The 14,256-nt window shown below is 48.9% G+C and overlaps 1 protein-coding gene across 1 annotated transcript in view; it reads left to right on the top strand.

Moving 5' to 3' along the window:
* The first annotated feature begins 555 nt into the window (after positions 1-555).
* Positions 556-14,256, top strand: part of NXPH1 (neurexophilin 1) — a 186,788-nt gene continuing 173,087 nt past the window's right edge. Inside the window, exons 1-2 of the mRNA XM_088653925.1 lie at positions 556-1,557; positions 2,430-2,591. Coding sequence (XP_088510051.1) covers positions 2,538-2,591 — 54 coding nt within the window. The 5' untranslated portion in view covers positions 556-1,557; positions 2,430-2,537. The remainder of the gene's footprint in view (positions 1,558-2,429; positions 2,592-14,256) is intronic.

Genomic DNA, 14,256 nt, shown 5'->3' with positions numbered 1-14,256 from the left:
TTATCATCTCCCTTGCTTGAACGGAGCACAGAACCAGGCGAGATAATGATTCCGAAGTAACTAACGCGGAGTTAAAGCGAGTTAGGGGAGGCCCCTGTGCCCGCCGGAGGGGTGTGCTACAGGGAGGGCCGCGACCATAGCTGCCAAGTTATCCCTTTTTTACAGGGATTTTCCCTTATGCTGAATAGGCTTCCTCGCGAGAAAAGTGAAAACTTGGCAGCTATGGCCGCGACACATCGGTGCTCTCAGAAATCCAAGTTCCCGAGTGCTCGCTCCGTCCCCCCCCCCCGTCTCTCAATTCCCGCCCCGCCTTGGAAAAAAAGGCAGTCCCTCCGTCTCCGAAGAGAGAGTGCCAGGCATCTCTCTCTCTTTCTTTCTTTTTCTCTCTCTCCCCTGGCCCTGTAACCCAACTTCTCTTATCTCGGGTGCCAGACTTCACGCCCCATTTCTCCAGCCATCTCGCAGCCCCTGCAGTCATCTCCAGGAAACCATCGGAAGGCATCAAGCTCCTCTTTCAAGTGCTTTATTATTTGTGCGGGAGCCAAGGGCGACGTCATTATTCATATTCATGGGATATTAATTGCTATTGAAGAAGGAGAGGAAGGAAGGAAAACCGGAGCCTGGACGGTGTGTGTGTGTTTGTGTTTATGTGCGCGTTGAAGAGCGGGAAGCGACGCAAACTCTCCTGCTCTCTTTCTTTCTCCCTCTCCCTCTCTCTTCTTCCTGCCAGGGCATCCTTTTCTTCCTCCCTCCGCAGCCGCGGAGCACCGCGTGCGGAGGGAGCCCCCTAGCGGCAGGGCAGCGCGCTGCAGCGCGCCTTGGCGCGGCTCTGATTTGTTGCCCGCGCGCCCGCCCGCCCGTCAGCCAGCCAGCCAGCCGGTCGGACTTGGAGAGGCTGGGACGCGGCTGCCTCTCTCGCAAGTCTCGCCGATTCTTCTTCTTTTCGCTCTCGCTCCTCCTCGCAGCTGGAATGACTCTCGGACAGCGCTCGAGGCGGCTTTTCGGCGCTTCTCCTCCTCCTCCAGCGCCGGCCTCCTTCTGCAGCCTCGCTTTGCCCTGGAAGGGATGATCGGCCGAGGGCTTTGCAGCTGGGCTGCTTGATCCCTTGTCCAAAGTTAAGAAGGCGGCAACAAGGAGCAGCTCCCGCTTAGCCAAGAAGTCCTTCTTCTTCTATTTTTTTTTCAAGAGACAAATCGCTCGGCACGCCCGGACTGCCTCTGTGCCAAGACAGAGACGCAAGGAAGCGGTCGTGCGCTCCGGGCTGCCTTCTTCTTCCTCCTTGGCGAAGTTTCCTGCCGCCGTGTCCGTCTGCGGGGCGCCTCCCTTGCGCAGGCTGGCTCCGAGGGGGCGCCTGTTTCCCCGGGACCCCGCTGGCCACAGCATGGAGCAGCAGCAGCAGCAGCAGCCGCGCCGAGGCGGGGATCCTCGCGCAGCCCTGGGCGCTGCTGCCGAGACCCTGTAGCTTGCTTTGCTTGCTTCCCTCTATCCTCGCCTCTCCTCTCCTCTTCCCATGGACTATTGCCAGAGATCGGCGCCTGCTTTCGGACCTTCCATGCAGTAGGTAGCCCCGTCTACTCTGTTTTTGTGGGTGGTGGGGAGGAAGGAAATCGGATCTGATTTTCCTTCCTTTTTTTTGTTGGGAAGGAAACGAGGGGCGGGGTGCTGGGAGCTCCGCTGTGGGTTGAGGGCGACCTGGCGGAGGCAGAGACGGGAGTTGGGAGATGGGCGAGGGATCTGTGTGTGTGCGCGCGCGTTTGCGCGGATACGGGGCGCGGGAAGGAGGCGCATGTGCGCTCCCGAGCACCTCTGGGGCACCTTTTGCCTGGAGCCTGGATCTGGGGCTTGATCCGCGACCCTAGACCAAGCTCCATCCCTCGTCCCCCCCGCCCCTCCGCTTTTACTTTCCACACGCCTGGCTGCGTGTGAGTCTCTCTCTCTCTCTCTCTCTCTCTCTCTCTCTCTCTCTCTCTCTCTCTCTCTCTCTCTCTCTCTCTCTCTCACACACACACACACACACACACACACACACACACACACCCCATGGGGTAGCTGCGCTGGCGATGATGCACCAGCCGTCCCCATCTTCCTTTCAAGAATAAGCAGTCAGCTCTGGACCCCCACCTCACCCCTGCCCAATCCTGTCATTCCGCACCTCCCTAAGTCACTCAACAGCTTAGGGGTAGCAGCTTGGCCCGCGCGGCGCGAAGCCCTTCTCACCCCGCCCTCTGCCCTGTAAATGGATTAACTCCGATCAGAGTCCTTCATCACTCAGCGCCCCCCCCTTTCCACCACTTCCCTGCCCTCTCCCGGTCCGTGTGTGTGTGTGTGTGTCTGTGTCGCGCCCCTCCCTCTGCCCCCCCTCGCTTCGAAGCCCTCACCTCTTGTTTTGCGATCATGGAGTCTATACAGTAATTTCCTTTTTGGTCTAGGCTGGCGCGAGCTCTCCTGGTTCTATAAAGTGGATGTCAGGTGGATCTATGTTCCTGGAGGAACAAAGAGCAAGCGAAGGCAACGCGGTGGAAGTTTGAGCTGGGAGGATGCAGCCGGTGTACTGGTACGCGGTGCTTCTGTTGCAACCAGCACTCTACCTGGTAAGTTTGGCAAGGAGCCTCCCTCCCTCCCGCTTTCTCTCTCCCCGCCCCGCACACTAGCTTGGGCTGGCTTGGGTGGAGGGCAGGAGAACCCCGAGCAAAGGCCTTGAGGCTCGCCTCACTTACTCACGAGTAGACCCACTGGCTACCGAGCCAAAGAGTGAGAGAGTGCCTTGAGAGACTCCTTTCAGCTTTCTCCCCTCGTCTCCGTCTCCCCGTGGGGTGTGTTTTTCCCATTTTTTATTCATTTGTTGGTGGATGGAGTGCACGTTTTGGGTGACTATGGGCTCGACGGAAGTTTGGCAACCTTACTGTAGGCGTGCGAGAAGGTGAGAAGATCAATTCAAGGACGTTGCCACAGCGTCTCTTGGAAAGCTTGACGAGAGGGGCTTAGCAGGGGTGGTTAGGAGAGCGAACTCCGGCAAAACTTTGTTCTTCCACGATCTACCAATTGGAGCTCCATCCGTACATATGGGGGACCAAGCCGGCGGTCTTAAAAAAAAAGTCCACTGTAGACAGCAAGGTCTACCCGAGGTCTCTCTTTGACACGGGCTGGAGCTAGTTCAAATCCGCAAGGGACCTCTCCTGCCCGATCATAAACTCTGTAAAGTGACAACTTGGGCTATGTCGTGGATATCTCGCCTCCTCTATCTGTCTTCCTCCTTGTGACCCCTGTGTGTGTGTGGGGGGGGGTCAGCTGGTGCGTCCCCAAGGTGTCTTCAGCTCTCCTCGGGACAGGAGCGGAAGTTTTCGGTGGCGCCGGCGATCCAGGTGATGAGAGGAGTGGATCGCTCTCGCGGTCACTGTCGTGCCATCACACGCACACCCTTTAGGGTTTTTTTTCCGTCATGCACAGGTGTCAACATCCAACACTAGCACTTACCGCCTCCCCCCCCGCCCGGGCTGCGTAAAACCAAACCACCTAAATGCCACTGAATAAGCCCCGTGGCACATACAGATGACCAGAGGGGACGCGAAACCACACAACCCAGGGATCTCCTCCTCCTGGGATCCAGCTCCCAACGAGCCAAATAAGCACAGAGACCGTCATCTCCTGCTTTCTGAGCCAGGGGGATCGAGAGTGATCGGCTTTCAGCTTGGAAAAACGGTCTAGGATTAGGCTGGATGGGGAATAATGAAAAAGAAGCGCCTGGTGCTGGCTGAAAAAAAGAATGGTGTGGTTCGACAAGCACACAAACCTTGAAAACCAACCGGGGCAACTGGGTGTTTTGTTTTTTAAACCCCTCTGTAAGAAGCCTCTTCCTTGCGCTGTTGGCCTGCGGTTGCAGCTCTTGGCCGCTGGAGGGCGCTGCGCGCCAGTTTCAGCCCCACTCAGGACACCTGGGGGGGGGGGGGGAGAGAATCAGGTGAACGCAGGGGCAGCCCTTGCATACGGGAACAAGCGCTCTGGCGTGCCATCACCTGCTGTAACACTGCCTTCCCCCTACAAATGGACCGGAGCCGCAGATTTGAAGTCAAGAAGTCTTGGGAATTTATTTATTTTTAAGAAGAAGAAAATTATTCTGGTTTCTATTCATTCAGATTCCGACCCCCCCCCCTAAAATAGAGGTTCCTCTAAGATCCGCAGAACTATGTCAAGAACTAAACCCGCCCCCATGATGTTGTTTGGGGGCCAGCGACCCAAGAAGCCTGGACTGGCTATGCATCCTTGAAAGGGTCGTTTCACCTGGGGGGGGGGATTGCTGTGTGCGCGCCTGGCGCCATTGCACAGCTCTCTGATTTATTTATTTTTAAATAGGTGGGGGCCAGTGAACTCCAACACACGTAATCTCTCCCATCCAGGCGCAAGATCAATAAGCTGCGTGGCTCTCCCCCCTCTTCCTCCGCCCGCCCTGGGTTTGTTGGCACTTAAACTCTTTCCCACTCATGGCAACAACGGCGCAGGATTTATTCTAATGCGCGGTAGGCTGAAAACAAGCGCATTAATTCTCCTTTAATTGTAAACTGGGAGCATTTGAAAACCATTCAGTGTGCAAATTATGCTGATTCAATTACCGTTTAGTTACAGACTTCATTACCTGAATGCCTTCTCCCCCCCCTACTCCCCCCCCAACCAGGATTTGGCAAGCGGGGGAAAGAAGAGGAAGGGAAAGAAAGAGTTTTCAAAACAATGCGAAATGTGACTGAATGCAAATTGAAAATCAGCAACAGTTTAGGGCGGTTGTCAGCTGAGGGAGGGCTTCGTATAGGATTCCACAGGCTGATCTATGACTTTATTTGCAAGTCGATATAGTCGCCGGTTGATACTTGCTCTGCATATTCCTTGAGTTTTCCTAGGGACTAACTATCCTGTGCTAAGCCTGATAAAACCCTTCAACCGCGAAGCTTTGATTTAAAGCTTTAATCAACCGCAGGAACCAGCAAGGTGTCAGATTTTGCTTCTTCCTAGATGGATCTATAGGGTGGCAGGATAGGACCGCCTTGTAGAATTGAAGCCCAATGGAGTGGGGGAGGCAAAAACGGAGAGATCAGTTTTCATGGAGAATCGGTTTAAGCTTGGGACGTATACGCACAGCGTAGATGGAACACGATCCCAAATCTGTGTTTCTGAGGGATTCGCCGATGGGAATACATTTTTTTTTTAAAAAAATAAGTTTACCTCTCAGTAGCAGGACGTGGGAGAAGCTATTCTGGACCTCATCAACTGCACTGCAACCACACTGCAGTCAGTCAGTGCAACGCCAGTGCTTTTGTATTTAGTGTGGTCAGGAATCTGGGCCACTCCGCCTACTAAAGGAAAATGGCAAGAGGTCACCACTGAAACAGACGGAACTGAAATGACTAGGAATGTATGGACAGGCCTGGTGGATGATATGTTAAACCCAAGAATGCTTGTCAGTGACTCTCCGGATCGCTCCTGTGCTTCTTAGATTTGTTAAAAGGGAATTCACGAAGCGGTCCCCGTTCAACAAGCTTTAAGGTTTCTTTGGCCTACTCGCGATTCTCTCGATATCTGCTTGGACCTACCGTTATATGGGGCTTAAAACATATTTCTGATTTCATTACACAATTACTCGATAGGAACCCCAAGAGTATGCTGAATAACTGAGGTGTTTCTCTTGGGGCCTCCCCCCTCCAAACCGATTTTCTTCCAATGGATTTTTGGAGTCTACTCCCTCCCCTCAGTTTTAAAAATGCCAAAGACATTATGCGGCAAACATGCCTGTATATATGAACACAGACGGTCATATATATTGTAGTTGACCTTGACGCTTCCAGTGGTGGAAGAGAATGAGATGGATTATTGGAGCGCTGGAATAATTCCTAAACGGCAACCGGAGTCTGATGTCATTTCTGGACATTTTCCAGTAGAGTCCTAGAATGGAACTTGTGTGTGATGTATATAGTAGCTATAAATAGATCTATGCGCCCAATACCCTGATATGTGATAATATAATGTAGGTTCTATAAACAGTACAGCTCACAGGTTAAGGTATAGAACGGGTGTATAGAGAGACATTCAGAGAGAGCACGACAACATGTTTCATATATGAAATGCACACACATGTATCTATTTGCAATGTGTGGCTGTATAAAATGTGCCTGTACATCTACAATGCTATTTTCTCTGTCCTAGACACACTACTCAAATTATATGTTTAAGCATCCTAGCATGTGGCACGTTTTTCCTAGGAGAGAAATCCCTCTGACTTCAATGGGACTTGCCGTCAAGTCAATCTACACAGGACCGCAGGCTAAACTCAGGATTGCTTCCAAACTGATTTTAAACTCTTTCATATCTATCCTAAACACAAGAAGCAAATTTCTGTGAAACCGGTTGGACTTTTTCATTAATATTATTGCTTTAAATCTATGCGTTCGCATCGCTGATCTGAGTGGGATTTAAACCGGCGCGCTGGCTTGTGTGAACTGGGCTGTTGGCGATGTTTTGGTTTAGAGCGATCAATATGCCTCAGAAGCATTGTGTGTGTCTGTGGCAGCTACTCCCCTCTTTTTTTTTTTCCTTCCTTGAAGGGATGAGGGAAAGCGGAGACCGTAGCTGAGAACATTTCTCTCCAGGATAGGCTCCAAGTCTGGCCAAAGGTGCGGCGCTATCCCTCCTATTTTGACACTCGTCGGTCATTCCAGAAATCTTCTTGTTAAGAGCGGATCAGAACAGCGGGATCGCTTCTCCTGCCAATGGCACAAGAATAACTTGGTTTCTGTGCTACATGTTTGGGACGGGAAGGCCCACATTTTCGGAGAATTCCATGCAAATATTTAAAGCACCCGGGCGTGCGTTTCCGTCGCACATTTGGCGCGGGGTGGCCTTAGGAGTCGGTTGACACAACACTTGTTTTGTTCTAGATGTCCAGTGCGGAGGTGTGAATGAACCGCAGATTTTTTAAAAAACGCTGATCGTGCCAAGCCATCCAAACCGACCTCTTCGCTCGATAAACTCCTGATCTCGCAAAGATTTCTCTCCAGAGCTAATTGTTCACAGGAAGGCGCGAAAGGACAGTGGAAGTTGGGTGGGTGGGTGGGTGGAGGAAGACCATTTGATTTGTCCTTCATTTCCTCTCTCCTACATTTAGTTTAGGCCGTGTATCTACCACTCTCGAACCTTGAAGCAACGTACCCTGTCGGGGTAAATTGCATTTATGACTGTACTTCGGAGTGTGCGCGCGTGCGTCCACAGCTCGATTTAAAGCCCAATGAAGCCGGCGACACCTCTATTTCAGCTCCATGATCAAATTCTGAGCTGTCATCTCCAACATGATTTGGCGGTAGCCAGTTTCGCTGTGTGTCCCACACCTTTGCTTGGAAGTAAACCCTATGGACTTCAAGTGAAACTTCTGAGTGCGTTTAGCACCTATCATACATATTTAGGAACACCAAAACTCCGTTTAGCTCTCATGGTTGGACTCGAAGACCTCAAGGCCACCCAAGGGACGTCCATCCCAGAACCTGGTCTTTCCTGGGTGACGGCTGGGTTTGCATAGGAGAGAGGCAGAGGAGGAGAGAGAGGGGGAGGGAGGAATGGAGAGGGGGGGGAGAGGGAGGAAGATGTTTCTGTGTGTGGTGTGTCTGTAACACCAGGCAGCATCGTGTACCTTCTTCTATATGAATTCCGAAGATTACCAAGCTTACCTGTTTAACCTCAGGGTTTGAATGAAGTGTACATACGTATTCCTGATTCACGCCGTTTTGGGGTGGCCCGTTGATAAAGCCAGGTGCATGTTGTGCTGTGAGAGACAAGTCCAGGGCTGGTGGTGGTGTCACTCAGACTGCCTTAAAACTCGCGACTGCCTCTATTATCTGCTCCCCAGCTGCAGATTCTAGAGTTGGTGTCGCTCTGTTCAGTCTGGCCTCGATTGCGGTCATTTTCTTCTTCCTGGTAATCGGAATGTGTCCCCCCCCCCGCCCATCCTTCCTCCTTCTTCCAAGCTAGGTAAGCATTTCCCTCTGACTGCAGGGAGACCATCCCCAGCCAGGCAAGCATTGTCCTCCACTAACCATTCTTTACACGGGGTTTCAAAGGGTTTTTCTCTTCCTTTCTTGGCGCTGAAAGCATTTGGCTATTACTGGCTTGTTTTCCCCGCTCTTTCTTCTTTTTTAAAGCGATTTGCTGTACTTTGCAGGTGGAAAAAGAAAGATCAAAACAACTCGTGGCGCTGGTTGTATATTGGGCATCTCACACAACACGGTGGCAATTTATTTTCATTTATTTGTGTTGGGAAGTTTGGGGAGAGAAAGAAAGAAAGAAAGAAAGAAAGAAAGAAAGAAAGAAAGAAAGAAAGAAAGAAAGGCGCAGCTTAAATTCTCTAGGAGCAGAAATCTCCTAGGAGGACTCTGAGTTTGAACAATGTTGCAACAGGAGACAGGCATGCGTATGTAGAAAATGATATGTCTAGGAATATCTGGGTACATGGTGATTGTGTTTTCCTACACATACAACACGTGCACACGAGCTACGGTATTTAGACTCAACACATGCTGTAGGATACAGGTTGTCTTATATCTAAACTGATCTTTCTGTATCCTCTCAATGTCTTGTTTTTATACCAGGAAATCCATGTAAATTCTCACAATCTACAGAACCACCCCAGCACGCTCTCGCCGTCTCTTTTTGAGGATAAATTGGAGCATTTTCTTTGAGTTTTATTTCTTTGGGGTCTTATTTACGTCTTCTTATTCACCTTATTTCACCCCCTCTTCTGAATCAAGCGGTTTGTCGTAAATATGCAGTGAGACTGTGGGATACACACAGTACTGTACATACATAACAGCAGGGTAAATCAACTTCCACCATCGCATAGGCCCATTGATTCCGACAGAGTCTACTCCTAAGTAAAACTCCAAGCGGCTCCAGCCTTGGTAGGGTTACTTGGTGGAAGTAAGCCCCGCGGTGTTGGGTGTGGGACTTACTCCCGAATTAGTTCCCGGGATTCTGCCCTGCAGCCGAAGACCACCCGATGTTATCTCTGTTCACACCCACCTTTTAAAAATGGGGCGTGGGGGCGGAAGGGAAGTTTTCCAGGTGTGTTAACATCGCCTCTCTCTCTTCCAAATCAGCACAGACTCAGGTACCTGAAGGAGCACTGAGGCGAGCTGGGCTAGCCCCCCTCTCCACCCCCCCCGTTTTGAATGTCCAGAGAGGCGTCCCTACTTCTACAGAGACAGCAGTTCTCCATCTGAGTGATTAGCTAAATCTTCCGAGCTAGGAGTAATGAGAAGCTCATTTCAGCCCTTATGTAGCCCGCCTTGCCTCTAAACTGTTTATTATTATTATTATTATTATTATTATTATTAGAAAAGCCATTTTCCTTTTAAGCGATAGCAGTCAGAGGCTAATCAGGTTAGTCACCCCCTTGCTGGGAATCGCCGATTTCGCAAGCTCTGTCCCCCCACCCCGTTTAGGATCTCTTGTTCCGTCCTTCCTTCCTCCTAGTAGTAGTTTGGGGGAAGATCGCCGGGTGATTTGCCAGTCAGTTTAACTCACAACCGGCTCTTGTAAGTCAGCATTTAAAGCACCCCCCAGGGTGCTTGGTAAATAGGACTTGAGCCATTTTTTATGCGGCAGATTGACATGTTGACGACTCTGCTTGGAGGAAGCTTCTTCCTCCTCGCTCCCCCCCCTTTTTTGCAAAAGCTTGGCAAGCACTTCATCAAGGATAAAAAGGTTCTGCCGTAAGGATGTCACTCAATTTATTGTGAAAGTCGAATGAATTACGTTTAATGAAAGTGCTCCCCCGATGAATATTACCAGCCATTTCCTGAGTTGGCTCTGTCAGATTGATGGGAGGAAATGCCAGGCGGCCTCCCTGCTGCCACTACCACCAAGATCTCCAGCCTCAATCACGGACGCGAGCTAATCGAGGGCTGCTGCTGCTGCTACTATTACGCATAGGATCGAGAGGGCGGAGGATTCCCAATGCAATGCGCAAGGTTAACAAGGCGACGTTCCATTTCGCCTGCATTAGAGCTTCGATCCTGCCCATCGTCAGCGGTTGCACCAACTTCCGTGGGACTGTTTGTTTCTGGGTGAATATATGAGGGTGTGGAAATGCTATGCTTGCTGACACTTCCAGCCAGCCAGCCAACCCAATCTATAAACCGGGATTTGGCACCTCCCCTCTCCAATTTATTTTTTTGAGAAGTTCTACTGATGACATTTGGCAGGTTCAGAGTACACAGTGGCACTCGCTTCCCGATAAATTTAACCTATATGCAGCGATGCCTGGCTCAAGTACGCAAGGTGGGAAGGCACTCTCTTTGTGAGAGCGGAGAAACCATAGCCAGTCTGTACCTTAAAGGGGAAGAACTGGAGGGTTTAAATGTGTGGCTGGATTCTCCAGAAGCTCTCGAGCGTTGGCGTCTTACGTATCTCACTAAACACTGCAAAAGGCCCATCCACATATAAATCGCCCGAACACATTGATTCAATCGGATCGAGCTCCCATGATGGGCCATTCACAAACCACGGGACTTGCTCCCGTGTAAATGCGGAGAAAATCGAGTTTGCACATCCCATTGACTTCACAATGGTTGGCAGCTAGACTGCATTGGCCCTGGTCGTTCTGGCTTGTAGTTAACTGTGAACAGAGCTCCAAGCCAGCCAATGTATTTAAGATTGTCCTATTGGCTTCTATTGACCTTTCTCTCTCAAACATCCCCTCAACCTGATATAAGGTCCCTTCACTCCTTTTCCTTGAATGTAGCCCTCCCACTTCAACAAGGTTTGAAGCCCAAATTGCGTCAACTTATCCGAGTTGTGAATAAGACAGACAAAATATTCCTTTGGGATTTCAGGCTGGTTCCCAAGACGTTCTGTGCTCCCGCGCACGTTTTATGAGCTGCGTTAGCGTTTGCATTAGTCCAATCGCTGGCCACAGTCTGATCTTAATCGTAGAGGATCTATCCTGCCATTCTAAAGGCAGCAGGGTCACAGTCCTGTTAGGTAGGGGCTGTTGATGCAGGAAGTTTCGGGTTTGGTCTCAGAAGTTCAGAATTACGTTTTGTTGATTGGTTCTTAGTCTTGGGGTACCAAAGCGCTCCTCCATCCAAAACATTTCCAGCTGAAATTAAATCTGCGATCTTACCCACACTTAGGAGTGAGTCCCATTGTAGACGGTTGGATTTACTTCTGAGTAAACCTGCACAGAATTGGGCGGCACAAGTCTTAAAACATGCTAGTTTTCCTGGGCCTCATTTTCATTTTGTCTGATTTATGTGGGCACTGAGAGTGTCAATACTTTTCTTTCATAGAAGTATGTTCAGCACTGTAGCCCTCTTAGACATAGAAACACCCCAGTCCTATTTAAGTAAAATGCTTAGGATTGCTGCTTTACTTGGAACTAAATTCTACTGAAATCCATGGCACTTGCTTTCAATTATGCATAATCTGCGTAATGAGTTTAAACCGGGCATTGCTGCTTAACAGGTGTGTCGCTCTGGTTGCAAAAGACACCCTACTGTAAAACAGAAAGAAAGAAAGAGAGCCTTCCCATCGGGATATTGTTGCCGATGTGATGCAATGCAGCAATAGTTTAGGGTGAAATCTTGAGTACCCTTATTCGGAGCACTGATGAATAATGCCCAAAGGTTTTGCTTCCTCGCAACACATGAACACCCCAAGCCTAAATCAATTTACTTGGAAGTAAGTCCTATTGTAACCAAGGGAATTTACTTCCAATTGAAGAAGTTAGGCTTCGGATAACTGTGTGCTTCTGAAAATCAAGTTCCACTGGTACTTTTTCACTGATGCTCCAAGCAAGTTATGTGTTCAAACGATTGTTGCGTTAGATTCCATCACCACAAAAGGCAAGAAAATGAAGGAAGGAAGGAAGGAAAAAGTCCTAGCAGGGATCCATTCTAGTATTACAGTTCAGCCAGCTGCTGGAACTGGGATTTCCAGTATCCTCAGTGTCAAAGCTGGAGAGAGGCTGTTCCTTTTCCTGTCCCAACCTTTCGGGCTTTCCCGAGATCTTAAGTGAGGCAGAAAAAGGTATCCACTCTCCGAAGTGACACCTGCTTAGACTTAACATCCTGAGAGGTACTGGTACTGAAGTCTTGCGCTCTCCCCACCTCTCCTTCCCTTTCCCAAAGGGGCTGGCTCAAACCACAACCCTCTTAAGAGCGGCACACAAAACTTCCAAGCCAAATAAGCTAGTCTGCTTTTTACCAGATGGTGGAGTGTCGAACGCAAGGGTAGTCAATGGTGCCGTGTAAATCACAGTTCTTTGTTAGGAACACCTGACGACAGAACCCAGGAACCAATGGATGATTCTTAAACGTAACGTATCATTCTTTACTCATAGTATTAAAGAGATCAGCTAAGCAACCACTGCTGTTCATTCCAAGTCTTTCTTTACTCTTCTTACTCTTTATTTCCTGCCCTTTATTGAGCGAGAGGAGTAGCTTTCTCTCCCCCCCCTCTCTCTCTCATAGAAACTAATATTCAGGACCAACTCTTTTTTCCAGACCTGTACAAAGAATTTGTTCAGATAGTGGGCTCAAATATATGATCTTCAGGTTTCTTGCGTGTGCCTACAGAACTTTTCTCGAGAAGACTTTCCACTGAAACTCTGAACTCTTTTGACTGCTGGAAGAGAAATGTATGTTGCCTTCTCATCTATAAAGAGCGAACACCTTATCCGCAGAGGAACGCCTCTTTTTAAATGTTCCATTTTTGTAGTCTTGGATAGGTTTCCACAAAAGGCGATTTCCTTTACTCAGCGTCGCTTCAGAGTTACAAAACAGGTGTCTCATGTGTAGGCAAGCTTTTGAGTTGTGCATATCTCTTCGTCATTTCTTACAAACACCTAGCTCGGAGTAACCTGGCAGGTTGACCGCTCTTGTACTAAAATTATGTGGGTTTTGTGTTTTGTGGGTTATTCCAGGTTTTAGTCACCAACACAAAGGTAGACTCTTTGCTACGCATCTCTTTAGCCAGTCAGTTCCAGTCATTTATGCTGTATTAGCATGCCAAGTTTTCATTATACTGCATTCGGATTATGTTAAAGCAGTTGGAGCAGAGCTTTAAAAAAATTATCTTAAGGTGGTGCAGCAATGTTTTCCATTGTTCAGAAGTTCAGAAAGTCCGTTCTCCTGCTCCTAGCCACACCGCTGGTCCGCTGCACCTCGTTTCCTTTTTGCTTTTCTGATGGAACTAAGCAACAATGCTCACAGAATGGCTATTTTCTGAACCTTGGAGAGCTCCACGCGCAACGAAACTCCACACGCCCTGACAGAAGCTCGTTTCATCTTCAGGACCCTGGACAGCATCTAAGAGTTCTTCAACGGCCACAGTAGTGACCTACCCCATTCAACCTCTCTCTCACAGACCTTTGCGGTAGAGACCTTTGCAGTAACCTTCCATGTTCCTGGCGCTTTCTAGCTCACCGCGTAGTAACTCCAGGCGAGTTAACAAAGCAGCCCTCCAGCGCCCGACCTCTCGCTTCGGAAACAAAGAAGGCAAATAACTGAGATTGATGTCTCATTAACGATCGATGCTATTTTATGTGAAGCGAATGGAAAATAATAATAATAATAATAATAATAATAATAATAATAATAATAATAATAATAATAATAATGCTTTAGGGAAGCTCCCCCCACAAAACCCCCCACAAACCCTTCCTTTTTTTAACGTCTTTTGGGCAACAGAGCAGGATTTTTTTCTCTAAATAAGGGAGATAGCTGGTTGCCTGCAGCCTCCACCCACCCTTTGGTAATGGCACTTCTCAGTTTAAGTTACGTTGCTTTCCAGAACCAAAAGGGAGACTGTAATTCACACGTAATAGAAGAGAAAACCCTTTGAGGAACAGGATTTGTGCATTTGCTCTTTCCTGACTAACCGGCTCCCCTTAAAAGCAGATGGGTGAGAAACAGGGTTGACTACTTGCTATGAAAACCACCTCCGTTGAAAGGATCCGGCGCGAATAGAAAGGGGAGGGGGACTTAATATTTATTGTGGACTGGAGGACAGCGTCACACTGTTAGGAATGGCGAGAAGCATATGTTCCTTTTATGTTTTTTATGTTTTGACAGATTTTTAAAATTTTAACAAAAAAAACTTTAATACGTTGAAAAAATTTACCTGGAAGTTTATTGACAGTGAAATATTCACTGAAGTCTACACACACACACACACACACACACACACACACACACACAGAGAGAGAGAGAGAGAGAGAGAGAG

The sequence above is a fragment of the Zootoca vivipara genome, chromosome 11, assembly GCF_965207765.1.
Source record: "Zootoca vivipara chromosome 11, rZooViv2.hap1.1, whole genome shotgun sequence".
NCBI lineage: Eukaryota > Metazoa > Chordata > Lepidosauria > Squamata > Lacertidae > Zootoca > Zootoca vivipara.
The sequence above is the reverse complement of the archived record's forward strand: the minus strand, read 5'-3'. Positions and strand labels throughout refer to the sequence as shown.